The 26,408-nt window shown below is 40.5% G+C and overlaps 1 protein-coding gene across 3 annotated transcripts in view; it reads left to right on the forward strand.

The window, feature by feature from the left end:
• LOC140194040 (exostosin-1-like) overlaps positions 1-26,408 on the forward strand; it is a 517,224-nt gene that overhangs the window by 395,615 nt on the left and 95,201 nt on the right. For all 3 annotated transcript variants that reach the window (XM_072251404.1, XM_072251403.1, XM_072251405.1), the window contains 2 exons: positions 17,470-17,588; positions 20,438-20,533. In XM_072251404.1, the coding sequence (XP_072107505.1) occupies positions 17,470-17,588; positions 20,438-20,533 (215 nt within the window). The remainder of the gene's footprint in view (positions 1-17,469; positions 17,589-20,437; positions 20,534-26,408) is intronic.

Consider the following 26,408-nt stretch of genomic DNA (forward strand, 5'->3'; position numbering starts at 1 on the left):
CAGCATACTTAGAAACTTCGTATCTCAGAGGTACAAGGAATAGCTCGTCCCCCTCGAGAGGTAGCTGTGCCAAGGTAGCTGTAATACTGGGGGCATGATGGACGCCTTCAAATTGAATGCATGCTTCCTAAGTGCATAGTGTTGACTGCAATCCTTATAGGCGAACGATAGATCCTTCAGCTATGAAACAGATTGGTGTTTCTGTGAAGAATCCAAAAACTGCATTTGTGCAGTCCTTTGTGCTCAAACTTGCTACTGGCCTCTACTCAGAAAGGGATGAATCAATATCTCCTCCTCCCCCCACCCCTCCTCCCCCTCTCCCCCTCTCCCCCTCTCCCCCTCTCCCCCTCTCCCCCTCTCCCCCTCTCCCCCTCTCCCCCTCTCCCCCTCCCCCTCCCTCTCCTCTCAAGATATTTCTCTGATCAGGAAGCCTGGAATCTATCATTCTGCTTCCATACAGGCTGGAAGTTAACATCTGATTCTTTATTTTAATTCTTCGAAATATCTTCAGCACAGTTCTTGAACTGAACTCAGAGCTTATCACCATCTCAATATCCAACAAATCTGTAAATAATTAATCATTCTTTTAAATGGCAAGGTTTTTTTTTGTGTGACTGTATGTTTACTTGCTATTTTATATGTGTTATATGTGGTTGAATGATAATTAAATGAACTCGAGCTAGAGATAGCAACACACATCAAAGTTGCTGGTGAACGCAGCAGGCCAGGCAGCATCTCTAGGAAGAGGTACAGTCGATGTTTCAGGCCGAGACCCTTCGTCAGGACTAATTGAAGGAAGAATTAGTAAGAGATTCCTTCCTTCTCTTCCTTCAGTTAGTCCTGACGAAGGGTCTCGGCCTGAAATGTCGACTGCACCTCTTCCTAGAGATGCTGCCTGACCTGCTGCGTTCACCAGCAACTTTGATGTGTGTTGCTTGAATTTTCAGCATCTGCAGTATTCCTGTTGTTCAAGCTAGAGATAGTTGGGAATGTAATTTTTCATGCCCTTCAGTCTGGCTTTTTGTGTGAGATTCACATAATGCATAGGAGCATTTATGCCGTTCAGTTCAGCAAGGCAGGCATCGAAATATCAAGTTAGGATTGACATCATTAACCTCCTATTCTACATAGTTCTAAAATGTGCATTGCCATGGAATTCAGTTTGGTAACGTCCTTGATCCATTCTATGGTGGAACAATCATGTTTCATAATTTAATTTCCAACTGAAAACTGTAATTTATTTTCCATTTTTAGGCTTTTTCATCTGTGTACATGTTTTCATGTGGTATAAATGTGGTAGAAGTCACCGATTGATGATTTTCCAAAAATTTCAAAAATTCTGGAGTAGTTCCAGAGATTGAAAGGTAGCAAATATAATATTTCTCTTCAGGGAAAGGAGAAGAGTAAAAATGAAGAGCTGAAGACAAGTAAGTTTCACATCAGTTTTAGAAAAATTTTGGAATTCGTTATTAAGAATTCAGTAACAGGCAGTTGGAAAATCTTTTTTGATAATGCAGTGTGCATGTAATTTTAAAAAAGGGAAATCATATTTGACATAGTCTAGTAGTCATTTATAAATTGGGGGAGGTAAGAGAAAGCTAGTGGTTATAATAAATCCATATTTTATCTGGTGTTTGATAAAATACCCATATTAACAGTTTCATATAAGGACCGTATAGCTGGGATAGAGTATAGCTTAAAGGATAGAACACATAACATAAAACAGTTTTTTTAATCATATTAGCAGATTGTGACCAGCAGAACTCCACAGAGATTTTGACTAGCCCTTGACTCATCACAATTTGAAATAAAAATTAAATGACAAAGTGTAACAAAGCTAAGGTGACGCAAAAACACAAAATAATAAAGATAATTGGAGTGTGTGGCATGAAGGCGAAAGGTAGAGTAGAATGTGGGAAAACCTTGGTATGAACAATCGTAAAACACATTTTAATGGTGCATAATTGGTAAGTATTGGTGTGCAGAAGGATGTGTGTGTTGCTGACAAAAAGTAAACGTGCAGTCAGATCAAAGAGTACAAAAGTAATGAAATTATGCTGCATTTGTGCAATGTTTTGTTGAAAACACATGAGAAGTTGTGTTCTATTTCAGTCTCTATCTGAGAAGGGGTATACTTAGAATGAAGTGATTGTCCTTGAGAAGACTGGCCTTCATTCAACAATGTTTAGAAGACTGAGTGATGATTTATGATGCATGCACGATTCTGAATTACAGACAGAAAAGATGATAAAGTTCTTTTTCCTCATATTGCAAAATCAAAAGCTCAGGGCTGTTATTTCAGGAAAGGGGTCAGTCTTTTGTTTTTTTTTATTTCTTTGAGATACAGTACTGTAACAGACTTACCCGGCCCGATGAGCCTGCACATGATCAAAATAAGCTGCCAAAGGTTGCAAACTCAGCCAGTCCATCATGGGCACTAGCATGCCTCCCCAACATCGAAGACACCTCAAAAGGGTGCCTCAAAAAGGCAGCATCCATCACTAAGGATCCCCAACACCCAGGATATGCCCTCTTCTCATTGCTACATCAGGAGGAGGACAGGAGCCTGAAGACACAATCTCAACATTTCTGGAACAGATCCACCATCAGATTTTTGAATGGACAATGAATAGGCATGAGAGGTTATGAGGAGAAGACAGGAAAATGGGGTTCAGAGGGATAATAAATCAGCCGTATGGTATAGCAGAGCAGACTCAGTAAGCTGAATGGACTACTTCTGCTCCTATGTCTTATGGTTTTATGAAAATTAGAAGAAATTCCTTTACTGGGAGGGTTGAGAATTTCCAGAGGACTGTTGCCCCTCATCTGATTACCTTCAGATTTAAGGTTAATTGATTTTAGGTCACTAAGTAAACGGGGATAACATAGGAAAGTAGACTTACTGAATCGCAATTATCTTAATCAGAGGACCTTATCACCTATTTCTACATTTATTTCTTGTGTCAATACAAAAAGATCACAAGAAAATGATCAAATAGGAGCAGAAGGCAGCTGGCTCTCCAGGTCTGACCCACCATTCAACATGAGCAAGGTAGATGAGCCCTGGCTGTCAGCAAGTCCTCTGTTCCAAATGCATTCCACCCTCAATCCTTTAGTCTTTCAACAATTTACCTATCTCTTCCTTGAATTACATAACCTCCACAATTCTTCTGAGTAGGAAATTCTAGGGATTCAATACTCTCTGCATGAAGACTTTTTTTTAAACTGGGCCTTTGTCTTGAAAGCATGTCCCTTCATATGAGACTCTCCCAAGAGTGAAAATATCTTGACAACTACCCTGTCGTGCCACCTTAGGATCTTTTATATTTCAACGTGATCACTTTTCTTTCTCTACAACACAAAGAATGCAGATCCACTCTTGACAGGATCCTCTCATCCTGAGAATCAGCCTGGTGAATCTTCTTTGAACTGCTTGCAATGGTTTCTTCAGTAAGGGAACCACACAGCGCACAGTACTCCAGGTGTGGCCTCACCACGCACCGTAAAAATATAACAAAGCTTCCCTATTTTTAAATTCCGGCCCCTTTGTAATTAAAGGCCAATATTACATTTGCCTTCTTAACTACTTTCTGCAAATGCACACTAAATTTTTGTGATTGGTGTGCAAGAATATTCTCAACTGCTTATGTTTTTAAATAGAAGCATGCACAGTATGTTACTGTATGAACATTGACATACATATATTTTGTAATCTTATAAGCATTTCTGTAATTTTGCAATAAGCAACATTTGAATGAGCTTAAAATTCTTTTAATCAAACCATTTCCAAATTATTTATTGTAAAATATTGGCAAACCCATCTGTGCCTATCTGGAAACGCAAGAGACTGCAGATGCTGGAATCCGGAGCAACAAACATTCTGATGGAAGAATCTGTTGTGGCTCCATCTGTGCTACTATATTTACAATGAAGAAATACACTCGCATTCTAGCAGCTGAAGCATGACAAACCATCACAATTGCTACCACTATTTTGGGGATTTAAGGCAAAAGCATAAAGCAACGTTCTACTCAAAACTTAATTGAAAGTTTATTATTTACTATTCTAATGTTGCCGGCATCTTATCCATGGACTATTCTTGGTATTAGCATTCCTTGGCATCCATTTTATTCCAGCAGATAACGTTTTAAAATGTTGAGGTAGAATTTTCCATAAATAGTTGGAACTAAGGGCAGAAGAACCTCATACCTTAGTCATTTTAGAAAACAACTCAAATCCATGTGAGTTTAACATAACAGCATCATAACCTGAACATTTATTTTAAATAAAATGAATTAAATCCCCATATCTGGTTCTTTATCCAAAGTAGAAATAGATGAACAAAAATCCTCTATATCTCTCTGACTATAACTAACTGGTAAGTGAAAGCACGGTGACTGATCATTGTCAGTCATAAGGCAGAATATTTCCTACTTCACAGTTTGGTTCCAACTCATGTCACAGTTAGTATTTTTGCAAATTACTTATTTTTAATGATCTTCCAAATGTGAGATCTAATTTGCATAGCTGAGGAGTCATAGTAATAGCAGATCATGACATATTCTGGGAAACTTTCTGTTGAGACATTATTTTAGAGGGAGCTGGGGCCAGTGGAAGGTCTGGTTCGTTAGCTCCCTGTAGTCTACATTATAGTTCTACATTCAAGGAGTGTAGATTATATTGACACTATATTTGTGGCATGGTGCATTGTGGGAAGGAGTGGAAAGGGATTCAGTCCTCCCACTTCAAACAGTTCATGGGCAATCCAGTCACGAAAACTCCATTTGAAGAGTAAATGTATCATTTAACTTTAAATAAATAATGTCTTTTTTAGATGTCAGAGGGATCCCATCAGATATTCTCATCCAACCACCTAACCTGGCTATATGCAGTTATCCTCTCCTTTCAGTCACCTACATTCACTCGTTTCCCTTGCTCACCCTTACTCATCTGATGGAGACACTTAAGACCCTCATCGGAGTCTTCCTTTCTTGAGACAGGAGTCCCAAATCCTACCTGGATTGTGCAAAAATTATTTAATTAACATTCAAAGGTTTGTTTGTTATCAAAGTATACAACTCTGAAATTCTTTAGTTCTCCGGGTAGCCACGAAACCAAGAAAGGAAAGAAAGGCGGCACCCCAAATCCCACCTTCCTGCCAAAAAAAAAACAAACAAAAGCAGAACAGGCACCAAATCCCTCCTCCCACACAAAAACCGAGCAAAACAGACCAGGCACATCAACTCCCAAATTTCTCCTCCCGCAAAAAAAAAAGGAAAAAAACTGATCCGGCACATTGGTCCCCAAATTCTCCTTTCCCGCACAAAAGAAATGAGAAGATCGGGTTAATAACTGGGTGGGCACAGGAGTACATTCAGCCAGAGACTCATTCCAACGAGGTGCAGCACTGAGCGTCATAGGAAGTCATTCCTGCCTGTGGCCATCAAACTTTACAACTCCTCCCTTGGAGGGTCAGACATCCTGAGCCAATAGGCTGGTCCTGGACTTATTTCATAATCTACTGGCATAATTTACATATTACTATTTAACTATTATGGTTCTATTACTATATTATTTATGGAGCAACTATAACGAAAACCAATTTCCCCCGGGATTAATAAAGTATGACTATGACTATGACTATAAGCACAGAATATAAAAACTATAAGATTGAAAGAGAGAGCCTATAGTCCAAGTCCACATCCAAAATGCAAAAAAAAACCTGGGCAACACTGTCTGGGTGCAGCGGCAGGTTCTTCTCCCTCTGGTACAGAGCAACCAATCAAAATGCAAGCAGCCGGTTCTCACCCTCTGCACTTGCTTTGATGCTCCAGTCTCCCTCATTGCTTTAATCAGCAAACAATAGCAGTTATAATCAGCAAAATGGAACCAAACATCAGCTTGCACCCTGTCCTGCAGCCTGCCCACTACAAGGTATCCTTCCGGAGACTGCAGAGTGCTGGAAGTAAGATTCACCCCTATTAAATATACCAGTACCTTGCACAAATGGGCAAATGCAAACCATACTGTTAACTTAGTTTCACAGTTCTGGAAAATCCTAGCTAATGATGTAGGGTCCATTAAGGTACTTTGTCTTCCAATTATATTTTGTACCAGATTATATTAATGTCAGGCTTTATTGAGCAAAATAATAAAGTAGAAAACAGTAAATAAGAATAAATGAGATTTTTAATGGGAATTTATGGTCTTTTCTGAGTGGATCAAAGAACTGTTTACCGATACTCCACTTTCTCTGTTTTTTGTGTCCTGTTTTTTCCTTTTCTACCTCGACATGCTCGGAATCACAATTGGAATCATGGTCAATATCACTGGCATATGTTGTGAACTTTATTGTCTTTGTGGCTGCAGTACAATGCAATACATAATAATAGAAAAAAACATGAATTGTAGTAAGTATATATATAAAATAGCTAAATTAAATAAGTTGTGCAAAAATGGAAGTAAAATACTAGTGAGGTAGTGTTCATGAATTCAGTGTCCATCGAGAAATCTGATGACAGAGGGGAAGAACCTGTTTCTGAACCATTGAGGGTGTGCCTTCAGGCTCCTGTATCTCCTCCCTGATGGTAGCAATGAGAAGAGGGCATGTCCTGGGTAATGGGGATCCTTTATGATGGATGCCACTTTTTTGAGGCATTGCTCCTTGAAGATGTCCTATGAAGGCTAGTGGCTATGCTGGAGGTGACTCAGTTCACAACTTGCTGCAGCTTCTTTCAATCCTGTGCAGTAGCCCTTCCCACCTCCCCCCACACCCCATACAAGACAGTGAAGCACCCAGTTAGAATGCTCTCTGCAGTACTTCTATAGCAATTTGCTAGTGTCTTGGGTGACACAGCAAATCTCCTCATCTCGGAATGAAATATAGCTGCTGTCTAACAGAATGGTGCACAAACAAAGTATTTTCTCTGTATCTTGGACATGTGACAATAATGTACCAATAGACTGTGGCTCATATGATTCATCTACGTCATCTTTCTGCACTTCTTGATCCTTTTACCTAGCAAAACTCTATCAGTCTTGGTTTTCACTTTTCAATACTCCCAGATTTCACAGGGAAAGAATATTTTATGAAGATTACACAGTAGCATTAGTCTAAGCTAAATGTTAATTTTAAAATGGAACTTGGTTGCTACCTGTTAAGATGGAGAATTTTTAATAAGCGTTCCCTTTTTTTCTGAACTAGTTAGAGAAAGCAGTTAGTGTAGCCAGAAGAAGGAACAGCACAAAGACAGGTCTTTTGGAACGCCAAATACTATCAGCCATGCACTCAAACGAAGCTTTTGTTAATCCTATTTTTTTTATTCTCCCCACATTATCATCAACTGATTTTTGTTTCTAGCACTCACCCATGCATACAGTAGCGGTGAGTTAACCTACACATCTTTGTGATGTGTGGAGGAAGCCCCTGTGGTCACGGGGAGAACATGCGAACTGCACCCAGACAGAACTCACAGTGAGAACTGAATCCACATTTCTGCCGCTGTAAGATCCCCTAAATGCACCCGCATTCCTGCCCATCTACAAACCCCATTTCCAGAAAAGTTGGGATATTTTCCAAACAAAAACAAAAATCTGCGATATGTTAATTCATGTGAACCTTTATTTAACTGACAAAAGTACAAAGAAAAGATTTTCAATAGTTTTACTGACCAACTTAATTGTATTTTGTAGAATTTGATGGCTGCAACACACTCAACAAAAGTTGGGACAGAGGCATGTTTACCATTGTGTTACATCACCTTTCCTTTTAATAATACTTTTTAATTCTTTTGGAACTGAGGATACTAATTGTAGTAGATTTGCAATTGGAAATTTTGTCCATTCTTGCCTGATATAAGACTTCAGCTACTCAACAGTCCATGGTTTCTGTTGTCTGATTCTCGTCTTCATGATGCGCCGTACATTTTCAATAGGAGATAGATCTGGACTGGCAGCAGGCCAGTCAAGCACATGCACTCCGTGTCTACAAAGCCATGCTGTTGTAGCCCGTGCAGAATGTGGTCTGGCATTGTCCTGCTGAAATAAGTGTGGACGTTCTGGGAAGAGACATCGCCTTGATGGCAACATATGTCTCTCTAAAATCTTAATATATGCCTCAAGAGTCAATGGTACCTTCACAAACATGCAACTCACCCATGCCGTGGGCACTGATGCACCCCCATACCATCACAGATGCTGGCTTTTGCACCTTTTGCTGATAACAATCTGGATGGTCGTTTTCATCTTTGGCACGGAGAACTCGGCGCCCGTTTTTTCTGAAAACTAGCTGAAATGTGGACTCATCTGACCACAGCACACGGTTCCACAGTCTTTCGGTCCATCTGAGATGAGCTCGGGCCCAGAGAACTCACCGGCGTTTCAGCATAGAGTTGATATATGGCTTCCTCTTTGCGTAATACAGTTTCAAGTTGCATTTCTGGATGCAGCGACGGACTGTGTTGAGTGACAATGGTTTTCCGAAGTACTCCCGAGCCCAGGAGGCTATAATTGTCACAGTAGCATGACAGTTTCTTTGGCAGTGCCGCCTGAGGGCTCGAAGATCACGCGCATTCAACAGTGGTTTCCGACCTTGCCCTTTACGCACTGAGATGTCTCTGAATTCTCTGAATCTTTTCACAGTATTACGTACTGTAGATGTTGAAAGACCTAACTTCTCTGCAAACTTGCGTTGAGAAATGTTCCTTTTGAACTGACTAACAATTCTCTCACGAAGTTTGGCACAAAGGGGTGAGCCACGACCCATCCTTGCTTGCAAAGACTGAGCCTTTGATGGACGCTACTTTTATACCCAGTCATGATACCTCACCTGCTACCAATTAGCCTGCTTAATGTGGAGTCTTCCAAACCAGTGTTACTTGAATATTCTGTGCACTTTTCAATCTTATTTTAACTCTGTCCCAACTTTTGTTGAGTGTGTTGCAGCCATCAAATTCTAAATTTGTGTATGTTTACAAAATACAATTAAGTTGGTCAGTAAAACTATTGAAAATCTTTTCTTTGTACTTTTGTCAGTTAAATAAAGGTTCAAGTGAATTAACATATCACAGATTTTTGTTTTTATTGCATTTTGGAAAATATCCCAACTTTTCTGGAAATGGGGTTTGTATTTAGTGTATGACATTGTGAAAAATGGGATGGAAAAATGTGTTGTTGATGAAAAAAGATTATCCTTACATGTGTCCCAGATAGAAAGGTGTTGAGTCCAGAGATTTCCATTAGTGGGCTCTATGTTCTTAGAATAGACTTTCTAGATCCTTACCACAACAAAACCTGTTACATCCAATGAACACATGCATCAGCATGGCATCAGCACTAGACTGAGAGTGCATAGCAGGCATGGTATTTCAGGAAAGGAATAATCATCAAGCCCATTAGTTTTTGTATCTTATTCACCCATCTTCTCTAATGGAAATGGTGAAGCATATTCATTGCATGTTAAAGTACCATATGTTTTAATGTCAGGTTTTGATTGTTATTCTTCCCTTACCATTTATTTTCGTTCATCTTTGCAGCTATAATTGACTTTAGCACACACTTGTGCTCCTAAAGACAAATGTTTTGCTGACCTGTTTGGAATTATTTTTATCAAACTATCCACTGAGTGATTGGCAGTGAGGTTACTCAAGATTTTATTCTGGTGAATATTGAGACATGTAAATTTATCTGAAGGAGCAACATTTAAATTGAGAATCCCAGTTTCAAATAAATTTTTTTCTGTCCTGCTACTAAGGTTGTCAAGCTGATCTCACCTCACAAAAGCAGGCCAATTGTAAGTGATTGGGAATGAAATGTAAAATGTGAATCAAACAAAACCAAACCAATCCACCTAGTTTATGCAGAGGTGGGACAAGAATCAGGCAGCTAATCTGTCACAAGGCAGCAGATTGATAAATTAATACATTATCAAGGTTAGAATGCTCTGATATAACCTGCTTCTGATCTTGGATATGGGCAGCTAATTTCCCAGGTCTCGGAATGCTCGGCAGCTGACACAAAATGAGCATAGCTCTGCTTATCACTAGGGCAGGAGGGCTCAACTCCACAGCTACTCGGGCGCCTCTCCATCAGACCCCAAACGTTCCTGTTCAGAAGTTGGACAGCCATACTGAATCAGGAAATGAATTCACCTGGAATCCAGGCTCATTCCCCTCTCCCTAGATTATTGGATCAGACCTACCCAGCCCTGCAGACTGCTTCAGAGTTCTCAAACACGAGGAATTCTGCAGATGCTGGAAATTCAAGGAACACACACAAAATGCTGGTGGAATGCAGCAGGACAAGGCAGCATCTATAGGAAGAGGTACAGTCGACGTTTCGGGCCGAGACCCTTTGTCAGGACTAACTGAAAGAAAAGATAGTAAGAGATTTGAAAGGGGGAGGGGGAGATCCAAAATGATAGGAGAAGACAGGAGGGGGAGGAATGGAGCTAAGAGCTGGAAAATTGATTGGCAAAAGGGATACAAGGCTGGAGAAGGTAGAAGATCATGGGACGGGAGGAGAGGAGCACCAGAGGAAGATAGAGAGCATGCAAGGAGTTATAGTGAGGGGGACAGAGGGAGAAAAAAAGAGAGAGAGAAAGAAAGGGGAAAAAAATAAATAATAATAAATAAATAAGGGATGGTGTAAGAAGGGGAGGAGGGGCATTAACAGAAGTTAGAAAAGTCAATGTTCATGCCATCAGGTTGGAGGCTACCCAGACAGAATATAGGGTGTTGTCCTCCAACTTGAGTGGGGCTTCATCTTGACAGTAGAGGAGGCCGTGGATAGACATGTCAGAATGGGAATCAGACATGGAATTAAAGTGTGTGACCACTGGGAGATCCTGCTTTCTCTGGCGGACAGAGTGTAGGTGTTCAGCAAAATGGTCTCCCAGTCGCATCGGGTCTCACCAATATATAGAAGGCCGCTCCGGGAGCACTGGACGTAATATATCACACCAGCCAACTCACAGGTGAAGTGTTGCCTCACCTGGAAGGACTGTCTGGGGCCCTGAATGGTGGTGAGGGAGGAAGTGTAAGGGCATGTGTAGCACTTGTTCCGCTTACAAGGATAAGTGCCAGGAGGGAGATCGGTGGGGAGGGATGGGGGGGAACGAATGGACAAGGGAGTCGTGTAGGGAGCGATCCCTGTGGAAAGCAGAGGTGGGGGGAAAGAAAGATGTGCTTGGTGGTGGGATTCCATTGGAGGAGGCGGAAGTTACGGATAATTGGACCCGGAGGCTGATGGGGTGGTAAGTGAGAACAAGGGGAACCCTATCCCTAGTGGGGTGGCGGGAGGATGGGGTGAGAGCAGATGTGCGTGAAATGGGAGAGATGCGTTTGAGGGCAGAGTTGATGGTGGAGGAAGGGAAGCCCCTTTCTTTAAAAAAGGAGGACATTTCCTTCGTCCTGGAATGAAAAGACTCATCCTGAGAGCAGATGCGGCGGAGACGGAGGAATTGTGAGAAGGGGATGGCATTTTTGCAAGAGGTTGAGTGGGAAGAGGAATAGTCCAGGTACCTGTGAGAGTCCGTAGGCTTAAGTAGACATACTACTGTAGTAAGAGTAAGAGATAGTAAGAGATCTTACTATGTCTTCTTTCAGTTAGTCCTGACAAAGGGTCTTGGGCCGAAACGTCGACTGTACGCCTTCCTATAGTTGCTGCCTTGCCTGCTGTGTCCACTAGCATTTTGTGTGTGTTGCTTCTGAGTTCTCTTCCCTTGACTGGAACTAAGCCTGTCTATCAAACTTGCTGCTTTGGATGAGTTTAAAACTCCAGCTTGAAGGAAATGATGAAACTTCTTATTTACTCACAGCCAAATATCCCAGTTAATATCTGAGCCTATACTGATACGAATTTTAAGCTATGTACCTATTCAAAGATTCTCCAGTGCAATTAAAAGGAGAATATGTACAGGGACTTTCTGGGTTATGAATGACTTAACATACCAAAATCCAACTTTGCATAAATTCTCCAAGACATTTTAAAGCATGTTTTAAACTTGTAATAATAATAAAATGTTTCATGGTCTCCTTTAATGAATATTGCATAGATTCCATTAGTTTAATTATGGATAGAAATTATTGAATGAGATATACTATGTGGTTCACTGTACCCAATATGGTTTACGATAGTAATGGATACTTATTACTTACAGAAAAATTGGCTTATGGGCAGTTCCCAGGAATGGAATCCTTACATAACCTGGGAACTGTCTGTACAGCGTAATCAGAATATAGAAAAAGCTAACTACAAAGTTGCCCAACATTTAAAATAATTGTTAAGAAAACCATATTGGCTTCCTAGACAAACAGGAGAAAATGAGATGTTTAATATTTCTTGAATGAGGAGTCATGGTCACAATGGGCTCCTTACAATATCTATTCATTGCTAAATTTGGGATTGGATTCATCCCTGATCAATTTATATATATGCCTTACATAATTTTTTGTGGGGAAAACAATAGGAAACTTCAATTATATGGAGTAGCTCATGTCCATATTCATCTACTCCTGGAAGTTACTTTGTTTCCATTACTTCAGACAGCTAGAAAGTGCAGTGACTCTCAGTTATGGGTTGAAACCAGGGTATGGGACTATCTGGTCTGTGGCCGCAAACTTGGATGGAGATGGCACAGTAATGGTTGGGTGTTTATAAATAACAGACAAATCTTTTAAAGCCTACCAGGTACAGACTCAAAAAAAAAACAGATTTTAGTTAAATAGTGTTCCTTTCCTAAATTTCAGCTGCTGATGGGAAGGTTCAGAGCTACGTAGGAATGCTGATGTTAACGTGCTTTTCTTTTATAGTACTTTGAGGAAGTTATCTGTTTACTTCTTATGTAATATGTCTCTTCATTGAAACTGAACCAAAATAGACAGAGAATGATATGAGACAGCACAGGTATAGAATTGACTCACAATGAATGATCATGCCTTCATCTTCAGTTTAAGTGTGTACATAGAAACATACATAGAAAATAGGTGCAGGAGTAGGCCATTCGGCCCTTCGAGCCTGCACCGCCATTTATTATGATCATGGCTGATCATCCAACTCAGAACCCCGCCCCAGCCTTCCCTCCATACCCCCTGACCCCCGTAGCCACAAGGGCCATATCTAACTCCCTCTTAAATATAGCCAATGAACTGACCTCAACTGTTTCCTGTGGCAGAGAATTCCACAGATTCACCACTCTCTGTGTGAAGAAGTTTTTCCTAATCTCGGTCCTAAAAGGCTTCCCCTCTATCCTCAAACTGTGGCCCCTCGTTCTGGACTTCCCCAACATCGGGAACAATCTTCCTGCATCTAGCCTGTCCAATCCCTTTAGGATCTTATACGTTTCAATCAGATCCCCCCTCAATCTTCTAAATTCCAACGAGTACAAGCCCAGTTCATCCAGTCTTTCTTCATATGAAAGTCCTGCCATCCCAGGAATCAATCTGGTGAACCTTCTTTGTACTCCCTCTATGTAGTTGGATCAATCATTGCCAAATTAGAAAGAGATACAATGCACAGATACCTGCTAGCCATTTTACTCTTTTCCTGCCTCAGCTCGCTGCCTTGTTCTTCAGGACCTTTCCTATAGCCTACTATCTGAGAACCGCATTCACTGTTTTTGTAAGGGATTCATTTTGTAGTTTAATACACATCAACTCCATATGACTACTTTATACATCTCTGAGATGGGGATCAGATTTGCACTGCATCCATGAGTGTTCAAACCAGTGTGAGGAAACTTCTGAATAAAGAGCCTTTGGCCTCCTGTGTGCTACTTCTGTACTGCCATTTTGCTATTATTGTACACAAGCCACATTGTTTGGCTACAGAAAGTGGTAAGAATAATGCAGAGTAGATACAAACATGAAACCCCAATGCAAATAGTGCTGAGACACAAAAGAAAGACTGTGATAGCTACTGTTGCATGAAATTGTCTTTTTTTATTTGAATCCTATTATGTGTATCTGTGTACTTCCTTCATGTGACATTTTGACAGCTTTATAAATGATGATCCAGTATTTTTATTAATATCTTTCACTGGAAGATTTTTGTAAGCTTTGACTTCAATTTTCTTTTCACCTTTTCTGAACATGTTGACATAACCTGTTGTGCAGTTCTGTGTGTGTAGGCAGCCCTTCCATGTCTTGTGTTCATTCTTTGATTATAGATACTAACAGTGAACAACAGCACTGTTCATTTGTTTGGAGCTTCACAGCTGGTCATGGTTGAGCTGTCATACCACGTTTAAATTAAAGGTATCTCAGTGAACAGTGAGATCTTTGTGAAATCATTGAATGGTAGTTGGTGCAGGGAACTAGGGTGATTTTGTTGCAAAGCAATTGTCACCTTTTCTTGAGTGAGGCTCTTGCCTGTGGATGTGAGTGTAGTATAAGTGCAGGTCAATGTTGGCTGAAACATGCATTTCATTTAGTAGATCTCATGTCAGCACAGCTGCCTTGGTGTGTGCATCTCTGTGAGGTTTGCTCTGAGATGCATAGTTTTTCCAACAATAGTTAATCAATTGGATCCAAACTGTTTCACACATCCCCTTCCCAATGGTGCTGCTGCTTGCTTGGGACTATTAGTTCTATCTCTGTCAGATATTCTGTTATTGCGCTTTAGCATTTCTTTTACACAACTTCAGATTGTACTGCTCTCTTTGCATCATTCAGTTGTTTAGCACTTATCACTGTATTTATTGTTGCATTTATTATTATCATGTATACTGTTTAGCCTTTGAGCTTCATGCGAGTAAGGTATTTCCTTTCACCCTGATGGATATGATAATAACTAATCTGAACCTAAATCAGATAATTCAGTCCCTTTGTGGAACATGGCACCTTCTCTATTTTAGTCCCATTTGGGTTCTCTCTCTCTCTCTCTCTCTTCTCTTTTCACCATATTAATGATTGTTTCAGTGCTGCTGCCAGCTTTCAGTCTGAATTTCCACCCTGCCCTTACATTCAGTTGATTCATCCCTGACCCTTCCCAGCCCTCCTTCAATTTCTCTCACTTCTACAGACAGGTTACTGAACAGCATTCAATAAAGGCTCCACACATCAAAGTTGCTGGTGAACGCAGCAGTCCAGGCAGCATCACTAGGAAGAGGTACAGTCTACGTTTCAGGCCGATACCCTTTGTCAGGACTGTACCTCTTCCTAGAGGTGCTGCCTGGCCTGCTGCGTTCACCAGCAACTTTGATGTGTGTTGCTTGAATTTCCAGCATCTGCAGAATTCCTGTTGTTTGCGTTCAATAAAGGCTGCCAGCTTCCCCCGGCTACTTCAGCTGCATTTTCTTCCCACCTTACTTTTTGCCAGGACTCCAGTTCATTCTCCCAGTTTTTCCTATGATCTGGTAATGCCACCTTCCATTTCAGTGTCTCGAATGGGTCACACAAAATTTCTTCAATTTTCAGCTCCTCCAAAATTATGTTTTAACTGGGCATATTTTCCATTTTACCTCCATTTTCAGATTTCTGAAGTGACAATTCCCTTTCCAATGCATTAGTTCCCACATTCAACTCCACTCATATTCACTCCCCTCTGCATGGGATCTTTCTGCACAAACATTGAAGAGGCAAAGCCTGCCCTCTTACACCCTTCCTTCCACCTTACCAGCCACCAAAGGGTTTTTTTTTTCTCCCTGTAAAGCAGCAACTTGCTTCTGTTATTTTTTTCAATTTACTACACTAAACACAAAGTTCTCAACATGATCTCTTCTGCACTGGGGAGACCAAATGCTGGTTGGCAACAGCCTTGTAGAACATTTCCATTCATCCTGCAAGTACATTGTGTAGCATTTAGTTGTCTGTCATCTGAATTATCCATCTCATTTCCACTGTAACTCAACTTCTTAAATTGTCACAGTGAAGCTAAATGTAAATCTGAGAGATGTTACTTCCTCTTCTGACCAGAAAGATATTGTCCAGAGTTCCACGGTTTCAGCACACCAACATTCACATTCACTTCAGATTTTCAGTGTTCACATTAGCTTTGGCTCATAATTTTGGGTAATTATTCTCTGCTTATGCTGGGCTGGTTTTGTCCATTACATGTATTATCATCTCTTTCTTCATTTAATCTCTCTGGCCTTTCATCACTCAACGGATCATTTACTGTAGATCTCCTCACCAATACACCCTTTCTCTGCACCTTAAAACTTCATTAATCTTTTAACTTTGCCAAGTTATGATGAAGAGTCATCAACCTGAGCTGCTAACTCCATATTGTTCTCCCCTAACACTGCCTGACCTGCCATATCTTTCCAGCATTTTCCATTTATATTTTGGATTTCCAAAATTCACAATCGAGTATTGTGTGTATCTTTTCAGGGTTAAAAGCCAGAATGTTCACTGAAATAATCACCGGCAATTACAGTGCTGACCAATAAACCACTTTGTCCAATTATAAGGTAACCAGTACACAAGGTTCTTATCCACCCAAGTTTGATCTAGTGACTGATTATCCCACTTATTGTAAACATTTGGCATATTTGGTCAAGCAATTGGAGACACATTAGTCAGTGTGACCTGGTGCCCAGAAAATAATATATTCCTATCTACTTTCCAGAAAACACGGGCCGAGACATTTTTCGGCACTGTATAAGACCAGGTTAATCTGTTGTTACACCGCACACTGCATATAGTTTTAGCTGTGGGCATGCTGCTTAATAATTCAGTGCTCTGCCTCAGCCATCCTGTCATCCGCTGAGCCAATGTGGAACATTCCAAATGACGTGGTTGGGCCAGTGCTTCACCGGGGGACAGAGGCCTGACACTGTGGTTCTGGTGGTTGGAATAGGAGTGGTCACTTCCAAGGTTCAAGACTTGGGGCTGGAGAATCAGGAGCTTTGGGTAACGATTTTGGTGGATCAGGAGCTTTGGGTAACGGAGTCTCCAGACAAAGGGTGAGTGAGGGAGAGATTGACCATTGATGGATGGAGCTGCAAGGGTGTGATTACACATGGAATAGATTGGTTGTGCCCTGCAGTGCTGTAGGCAATACTGAGTCACACTGGGTATGACAGAAAAATAATTGTGCCACTTAAATTGGAAGAAGAGACGTTGATCCGGGATGAGAGTTGAGGTTCTAAAACAGCAGCTGGTGAATTTTAATTCAGATAATTAAATAAATCATTAACTGAAAAGTAATGGAGTTCCAGAATATTGTAAAAACACATCTAGTGACAGAGATGTCCTTCATGAAAGGAGAAAGCTGTACTAACATGGTGTGGCCTATATGTGACTCTAAACCCAGCAATAGGAGTGACTCAGTCTGCTTCCTCGGATAGGGGCAATAAGAGTCAACTTTGCTGGTGACATCTCCATTCCATGACCAAATAAAGTCCTGATCCTTCAGAGAAATATTAGTCTATGATTAAATTTGCATTCTCTGTTATCCATTGAGTTTATTGTAAAGCCGCTAGTTATTTCTCTGCTCGATGATGTGATCCATGATGCTTTTATTTAACAGGCATCAGTCCAGCTGAGGAGTTCACAGCTGTCATTCAGGCAGTTTCACCTCTTCTGACACAGTCCCAGCCTATAGTTAAACTGATATTAGCTGTGTCAAGATCAAAATACTGCAAGCAGGTATGTATTGAGATAATAAGAATGTTACGAATCTTAACTCTTTGAAAAGACTTGATGGCAATACTGCAGCAATAAAGATGTTTTTTTTTAATTACCTTCATAAGATGCATTCAATAATTATCCTCAGATCCACACTCTAATCTTATTGTTTTCTGAATTAAAGCATTGTTCTTCAGATTCTTATTATAGAAAATAAATATTTATGCTTAAAATATTTATGCCCTTCATGGAGGGATTGTCCACTGAGCCTCTGTGGGTGGAAGTTAGGAACAGGAAGGGGTCAATAATTCTACTTGGTGTTTTTTTATAGACGACCCAATAGTAACAGGGACAACGAAGAGCAGATAGGGAGACAAATTCTGGAATGGTGCAATAATAACTGAGTTGTCGTGATGGGAGATTTTAATTTCCCGAATATTGATTGGTGTCTCCCTAGAGCAAGGGGTTTAGATGGGGTGGAGTTTGTTAGCTGTGTTCAGGAATGCTTCCTGACACAATATGTAGGTAAGCATTGAAGGTCAAGCTGTACTTGATCTGGTATTGGGAAATGAACCTGATCATGTGTCAGGTCTCTCAGTTGGAGAGCATTTTGGAGATAGTGATCACAATTCCATCCCCTTTACCATAGGATTGGAGAGGGATAGGAGCAGACAAGTTAGGGAGACGTTTAAGGGGAAATATGAAGCAGGAACTTGGAAGCATAAATTGGGAGCAGATGTTCTCGGAAACGTAGGGAAATATAGGGCAGAAATGTGGCGAATGTTCAGGGGATATTTCAAAGGACGGGAGAGGTTCTGGAGGATTGGAGGGTTGCAGATGTTGTTCCCTTATTCAAGAAATGGAGTAGAGATAGCCCAGGAAATTATAGACCAGTGAGTCGTACTTCAGTGGTTGGTAAGTTGATGGAGAAGATCCTGAGAGGCAGGATTTATGAACATTTGGAGAGACATAATATGTTTAGGAATAGTCAGCATGGCTTTGTCAAAGGCAAGTCATGCCTTATGAGCCTGATTGAATTTTTTCAGTATGTGACTAAACACATTGATGAAGGTAGAGCAGTAGATGTGCTTATGGATTTCAGCAAGGCATTTGATAAGGTGTCCAATGCAAGGCTTATTGAGAAAGTAAGGAGGCATGGGATCAAAGGGGACCTTGCTTTGTGGATCCAGAATTAGTTTGCTCACAGAAGGCAAAGATTGGTTGTAGATGGGTCATATTCTGCATGGAGGCGGGTGATCAGTGGTGTGCCTCAGGGATGTGATCTGGGATCCTTACTCTTTGTGATTTTTATAAATGACCTGGATGAGGAAGTGGAGAGATGGGTTAGTAAATTTGCTGCTGACACCAAGGTTGGAGGTGTTGTGGATAGTGTGGAGGACTGTCAGAGGTTACAGCGGGACATTGATAGTATGCAAAACTAGGCTGAGAAGTGGCAGATGGAGTTCAACCCAGATAAGTGTGAGGTGGTTCATTTTGGTAGGTCAAATATGATGGCAGAATATAGTATTAATGGTAAGACTCTTGGCAGTGTGGAGGATCAGTGGAATCTTGGGGTCTGAGTCCATAGGACACTCAAAGCTGCTGCACAGGTTGACTCTGCGGTTAAGGCATACGGTGTATTGGTCTTCATCAACCGTGGGATTAAGTTCAAGAGCCGAGAGGTAATGTTGCAGCTATGTAGGACCCTGGTCAGATCCCACTTGGAGTACTGTGCTCAGTTCTGGTCAGCTCACCACAGGAAGGATGTGGAAACCATAGAAAGGGTACAGAGGAGATTTACAAGGATGTTGCCTGGATTGGGGAGCATGCCTTATGAGAGCAGGTTAAGTGAACTTGGCCTTTTCTCCTTGGAGTGACGGAGGATGAGAGGTGACCTGATAGAGGTGTATAAGATGATAAGAGGCATTGACCGTGTGGATAGTCAGAGGCTTTTTCCCAGGGCTGAAATGGCTAAATGAGAGGGCACAGTTTTAAGGTGCTTAGAAGTAGTTACAGAGGAGATGTCAGGGGTAAGTTTTTTACGCAGAGTAGTGAGTGTGTGGAATGGGCTGCCAGTGACGGTTGTGGAGATGGATACAATAGGGTCTTTTAAGAGACTCTTAGATAGGTACATGGAGCTTAGAAAAATAGAGGGCTATGGGTAACCCTAGTAATTTCTAAGGTAGGGACATGTTTGGCATGACATTGTGGGCTGAAGGGTCTGTATTGTGCTATAGGTTTTTTATGTTTCTATGTTTTCTATGATTCTGTAATTATCTTCCTGGACTGGAAAATTCTTATGTTCCTGTGTGATCTGTAGGTTTCTTAACTGGATCAGCGTTAAAATTGATAGAGTTGATCTTAAAAGGCACTTTGTCAAATTGAGCTCAGTGCAGCTCCTTCAATGATTAAACAGTGTTTGTGGTTTAAAGAAATCTTAACGTTTGTGTAATTCTTGTGCTTCTCTAAATTTTTAAAAAATATTAAAATGATATAAAGAAACAGACACAAAATGCTGGAGGAACTCAGTGGACCAGGCAACATCTGTGGAAATGAATAAGCAGTTGACATTTTGGGCTGAGACCTTTCTTCAGTACTCAAAGATATAAAGAGTGTGTTAAGATTTCTTTAACTTCCTGGTATTTAGAAAGTTTTTGAAAGATTATGGTATTGAGCAGAATTGTTTAATTAAGTAAGATAATAAGTAAGCTAACTTATGCTTTTCTTTGAACAAAACATTAGAAGAACTTTTACAAGAAATTTCTTTTTAGAAAGAATATTTTGTTTCACTCTGATCTCTTCTAATCAAGCTCCTAGGAATGAAGGTTCTTAAAATGATAAGCATATTAATACACATACTTTTTGTTAAGATTGTAGTGCTATGGAACTGTGATAGGTCTTTACCTTCCAAGAACAAGTGGCCCTCCACCCCAGTGCCTATAACTGTAATTGAAGGAGAAAGTAAGGTGGGTCTACTTTTCGTATTCTCATAACATTCAATAAGATTATTTTCAATTGAAAACGGTACTTCTTGGTCTCTCTTCTTCTATACCTGAGCAGGAAACCTAATTTGTTATATTTATAGAAGGTTACAGAAAATATACTGATTTAAGGATCAGGTTTTTGACCAAATAGGCAGTCGTGCTAGTAACTGGAAAAGGTTCCGGAATAAATATAATTTCCCCTATTACACATCAACTTCTAGTTCATGGAACTGTTGTGGAAGAATTGACAATAGAGGAAATCAGTATCTTTAGCTAACTCAGGTTGAGTGCCCCTTATCCAAAATGCTTGGGGCTGGAAGTGTTTGGATTTTGGATTTTTTTGGATTTTGGAATATAGAGTAAGATAGTTTGGGATCACCATCATTATCAACTCTGAATATATATGCTACTGGTAACTAGTCTTTCACATATGTGATTATTAGTAAAAATTATTACCTACCGTTAATATAATGTGTGCAACATAACAAAAGCTGCATAGCAGCATTGGGAGAATACCTGAATCAGCTGTTGAACAACAAATAAAGGCAGGCTTTCAGTCTCTACCTATGATGCTGTGATCTGATTAAAAGGTTACACTACACTGTATTTGTATTTTACATTTTTTTTATGTAAGGTATAAAACAAGCGGCATTGTAGACTTGTTCTGGTGTTAGAGTTTTGTGATCAGCAGATGCTTTAAATGCCGTGCCTTTTCTTAACTTTCTGCAACCAGCCTGCTGAATATTTAGAATTATCTCCAATCTTCGGTTTGTCATGGTCGTCTTTGCTCGTTTCATGATCAGCACGCCGTTAAGTGGCATATCTTCACTCCAGCCACCGTTGACACACGATCAGGATCTTCATTTTTCACTTCAGGCAGTATTTTTCTATTTTTCATTAACTTCTATTTATTACACATGTAAGGTCACTTCTGAGAAAACCTGCATGTCGTCTGGGAACATTCCCAGCAATTTTCCACTTGTGACATCATGGCAGCACTAAAAGGAAAAAAATCAGATTTTGGAGGTTTTCGGATTTTCAGATTTTGGAATTTTGGATAAGAGGTGCTCAACCTGTACAAGATTTCCTTTGAAACCACCTAAATCAATTCACTACATCATATTTAGCAGCAAATTGGGAAGAATTATATGCAAGCAATACTGGAACATTAATGTTACCTTGGGTATATTATGAAACGTGGATGATATTGGTGCCTTTTCCCTTTGGGTCTCTGAAATTAGACATTCCTGGTTTATCTTTAGAAGTGAACAATGAGCTGCTGGACAGCAACTTGGAAATTGTGCAGGAGGTTTGCTCTGCCTATTGTACATATAAATAAATCCACTACCCAAAATGTTGCATGGATCAAGGATGCACATAGCAAGGCAGATGTTTATCCCCATGGGGATCATGCATAAACTAAGATTAAGTGGAGCATCACTACTGCAAAATCTTGCTGTTATTCCTCCTATGACAGTTTATTATTTCTAAACATGACTTGTGGTCTTTTGTGTTATGCGAAATGAAACAACAATCCTAAACTTCCACCGAAATGGAGTTCTTCCTGGTCCGATCAGGCAGAGAGGATGGATGCAAATTATTCTGATGCTTGTAATGCTGAGCTGAAGTTGGGTACAAGTTATATTACAGTCCCATGCGGACCTGAGAAATATGTCATTCAGGAATACTATTTAAAGGGGTTGCTGCTTGCCCTAAGTGTACAATGCTGGGAATCTCAATGGGTTTTCCACTCCACATACTGTGTGAAAACTAGCCTAATGAAGATTAAGGGAATTAAAGGAAAACTGACATTGAGTCAGAAGGGGGAGAGGGAGAAATGGGGGAGTGGTAGTGATAGGGGACTCAATAGTCAGAGGATTAAAGTCTGTCATGAGCCTTGTGGCCCATCAGGCTGGTGCTTATACCGGTTTCCGTGGCGTGAAGCGACTGAGAGTAGGAGACTCCCCCCCTCCCCCCGGATAGGACGCCAGTCTATCGTGAGAGAGGTTAACCCCCAGTATTTTTGCCGGTACCCATTCTCAGCTGGGTAGACTGCAGCATTGTGTGGTTAAGTACCTTGCTCAAGGACACACACGCTGCCCCAGCGGAGGCTCGAACCCATGACCTTCAGATCGCTAGTCTAATGCCCTAACCACTTGGCCGTGCACCACACAATAGTCAGAGGAACAGACAGGAGATTCTGTGGATCCGAACGGGACACCCGGATGGTATGTTACCTCCCGGATGCCAGGGTCCGGGATGTCTTGGATCATGTCCACAGCATTTTGGAAGGGGAGGAGAAGCGGCCAGGTGCCTTGGAAAATATTAATACCAATGAACGGAAGGAAAAGCAAAGAGGTCCTGAAGAGAGAACTTAAAGAGCTAGTCTGAAAGCTGAGAAGCAGGATCTCCAATGCAGTAATTTCTTGGATTGCTGCCTGTGCCACACGCCAGTGAGGGTAGAAGTAGGATGATCCAGCAGATAAATACATGGCTGAGAAGTTGATGCAGGGGGAAGGGCTTCAAGTTCTTGGATCATTGAGGTCTCACTCGGGGATGTATGATCTGTACAAAAGGGACGGGTTACACCTGAACCCAAGGGGGACCAATATTCTCGTAGGCAAGTTATAAGAAATAAGGTGCATGATCTTGTTGCACTTCTATAGATTGTTGGGTGTGAAGTTGCTGCCAGTACTGAATCATGGCTGATGGATGGTTGTAGTTGGGAGCTGAATGTCCAAGGACACACATTGTATTGGAGGGATAGGAAGGTAGGCAGAGGGGGTGCCTGGGCTCTGCTAGTATGAATAGCATCAAATCATTAGAAAGATGTGACATAGGATCAGAAGATGTTGAATCTTTGTGGGTTGAGTTAAGAAACTGCAAGGATGAAAGAACCCTGATGGCAGTTATATACAGGCCTCCCAACAGTAGCTGGGATGTGGACTACAGATTACAATGGAAATAAAAAAGGCCTGTCAACAGGGCAATGTTATGATAGTCATGGGAGATTTTAACATGAAGATAGATTTGGAAAATCAGATTGGTAATGGATCTCAAGAGAGTGAATTTGTTGAATGCCTATGAGATGGCTTTTTACAGCAGCTTGTCCTCGTGCCTACGAGGGAATCAGCTATACTGGATGGAGTGTTAGGTAATGAACCAGAGGCGATCAGGGAGCTTAAGACCTCCTTTTGGAGGCTGATCACAATATTATTGAGTTCAACTTGAAATTTGATCGGAAGAAAGTAAAGGATGACTTTACTTTAAAGTAGCAGTATTTCAGTGCAGTAAAGGAAATTACAGTGGTATGAGAGAGAGAGTTGGTCAAAGTCAATTGGAAGGAGATGCTGGCGGGGATGACAGCAGAGTAGCAATGGATTGAGTTTCTGGGAAAAATTAAGAAGGTGCAGGATAGATGTATTCCAAAAACACAGAAATATTCAAATAACAAAATAGTACAGCTGTGGCTGACAAGGGAAGTCAAAGCTAATGTAAAAGCAAAAGAGAGGTCATACAACAAAGCAAAAATTAGCAGGAACAGAGAGAATTGGGAAGCTTTGAAAAACCTAGAGAGTGCATCTAAAGGAATCATTAGGAGAGAAGAGATGAAATATGACGCCAAGCTTGCAAACAATATGAAGGTGAATAGTAAAAGCTTTTTCAAGTATGTAAAAAGTAAAAGAGAGTTGAGAGTGAATATAGAACTGCTAGAAAATGAAGCGGGAGAAATATTAACAGGGGGCAAGGAAATGGCAGATAAACTAAATGAATATTTTGCATCAGTCTTCACTGTGGAAGACACTAGCAGCGTGCTGGATGATGAAGGATGTGAGGGAAGAGAAGCGTGAGCAGTTACTATTACAAGGGAGAAGATGCTCAAAAAGCTGAAAGACTTAAAGGTGCATAAGTCACCCGGACCAGATGAAGTGCACCCTACGGTTCTGAAAGAGGTAGCTGAAGAGATTGTGGAGGCATTAGTAATGATCTTTCAAAAATCATTGGACTCTGGCATGGTTCCAGAGGACTGGAAAATTGCAAATGTCAGTCACTCTTTAAGAAAGGAGGAAGGCAGCAGAAAGGAAATTATAGACCAGTTAGTCTCACCTCAGTGGTTGGGAAGATGTTGGAGTCAATTGTTAAGGATGAGGTTATGGAGTACTCGGTGACACAAGACAAGATAGGACAAAATCAACACAGTTTCCTTAAAGGAAAATCTTGCCTGACGAACCTGTTGGTATTCTTTGAGAGGATTACAAATGGATAGATAAAGGGGATGCAGTAGATGTTGTATATTTGGACTTTCAGAAGGCCTTTGACAAGGTGCCATACTTGAGGCTGCTTTCCAAGTTAAGGGTCCATGGTATTACAGGAAAGTTACTGGCATGATTAGAACATTGGCTGATTGGTAGGAGGCAGTGAGTAGGAATAGAAGGATTCTTTTCTGGTTGGCTGCCAGTGACTAGCGGTGTTCAGCAGGGGTTAGTGTTGGGGCTGTTTCTTTTTATGCTGTATATCAGTAATTTAGGTGATAAAGTAGATAGCTTTGTCGCCAAGTTTGCAGATGATATGAAGATTGGTGGAGGGGCTGGTAGAGTTGAGGAAATAGGAAGGCAGTAGAAGGACTTAAACAGATTAAGAGATGGGTAAGAAAGTGGCAAATGAAATACAATGTTGGAAAATGCAAGGTCATGCACTTTGGTAGTAGAAATAAATGTGCAGACCATTTTCTAAACGGGGAGAAAATCCAAAAATCTGAGGTGCAAAGGGACTTTGGAGTCATTGTACATTACTTCTGAGGAGCACTAATTTTAAAGTAAATAGCAGCAAAAACTTGATAATTGATTGTTATCCTCCATTGTTATACCTCATGTAACTCCAGTACTTGGGTAAGTTTTTCTAAAAAAAAAGTAAACAGGCTATAAAAGATAAAGGTGAATGTTAAAGATGGATAAATATTGCTAGTATGCAGCTTGTAGGAGAGAACAGGACAAGTAAATTAAAGTGCCTTTTAAAATTTATGATATTTTTTATTCCTCTTCCAACCTCATTGGCCTGAGAGGAGTTATTGGACAGAATGTGTACATGATCTAATAACTAAAATTCAGATTTAATTCCATTGCTATCAAATGTGAAGTGACTATAATAGGCATGGACATTAAGAGGAAAGATGCATTACATTTCTCATGACACTTGAAAAGAATACTGTATTTTATATTGGACATTATTCTACAAAAATAGAGAATTCAGAAGAGGTTTTTTTTTCATTTAGACCAGAAAGACAACCTACATTTTCCTTGAGATTGCTAAATGTGTTTATCCTTGGACTTCCCACTGTGAAGTATATATTTTCCCCGGAGTAAGCTTGCTAGTTAAGAGGATCCATATCTCATGCAGTGAGGCTAAGCACAAGACCAGATTCTTGTAGAACATTATCTGATTAAAAGTTACAAAAAAAAATTTGAAAAGCATTAATATTTTAACAAAGACAAATGCCACATGAATAATTAAATATATCACAGCAAACACAAATCACTAAAAAAGTGGAACCTACCTCTTTCTTTTGTTCCTGTCAGCTGTAAAATCACCATTCAGCTGAGTGAGCTTCAGATATAATTTGCCACAGAATCGGCAAACAGTTTCCCAGCTTAATTGCTCCATGTCAGAATTTACAAAACTTGTAGGACCACTGGAAGTGCTTAGAGAATTACAGTTACCAAACTACCTGCTAAATAAAGAAAAAAAATTGTTTTGGTTGATTAAGGTGGAAAATAATGTATGATGTTAGGTCCAAAATGGATTTCTCTTTGATCAAAAAAAGAATCAAAGGGACAATTTTAAAAAACTATTTTCTGGA

Source organism: Mobula birostris, chromosome 2 (genome assembly GCF_030028105.1).
Source record: "Mobula birostris isolate sMobBir1 chromosome 2, sMobBir1.hap1, whole genome shotgun sequence".
NCBI lineage: Eukaryota > Metazoa > Chordata > Chondrichthyes > Myliobatiformes > Myliobatidae > Mobula > Mobula birostris.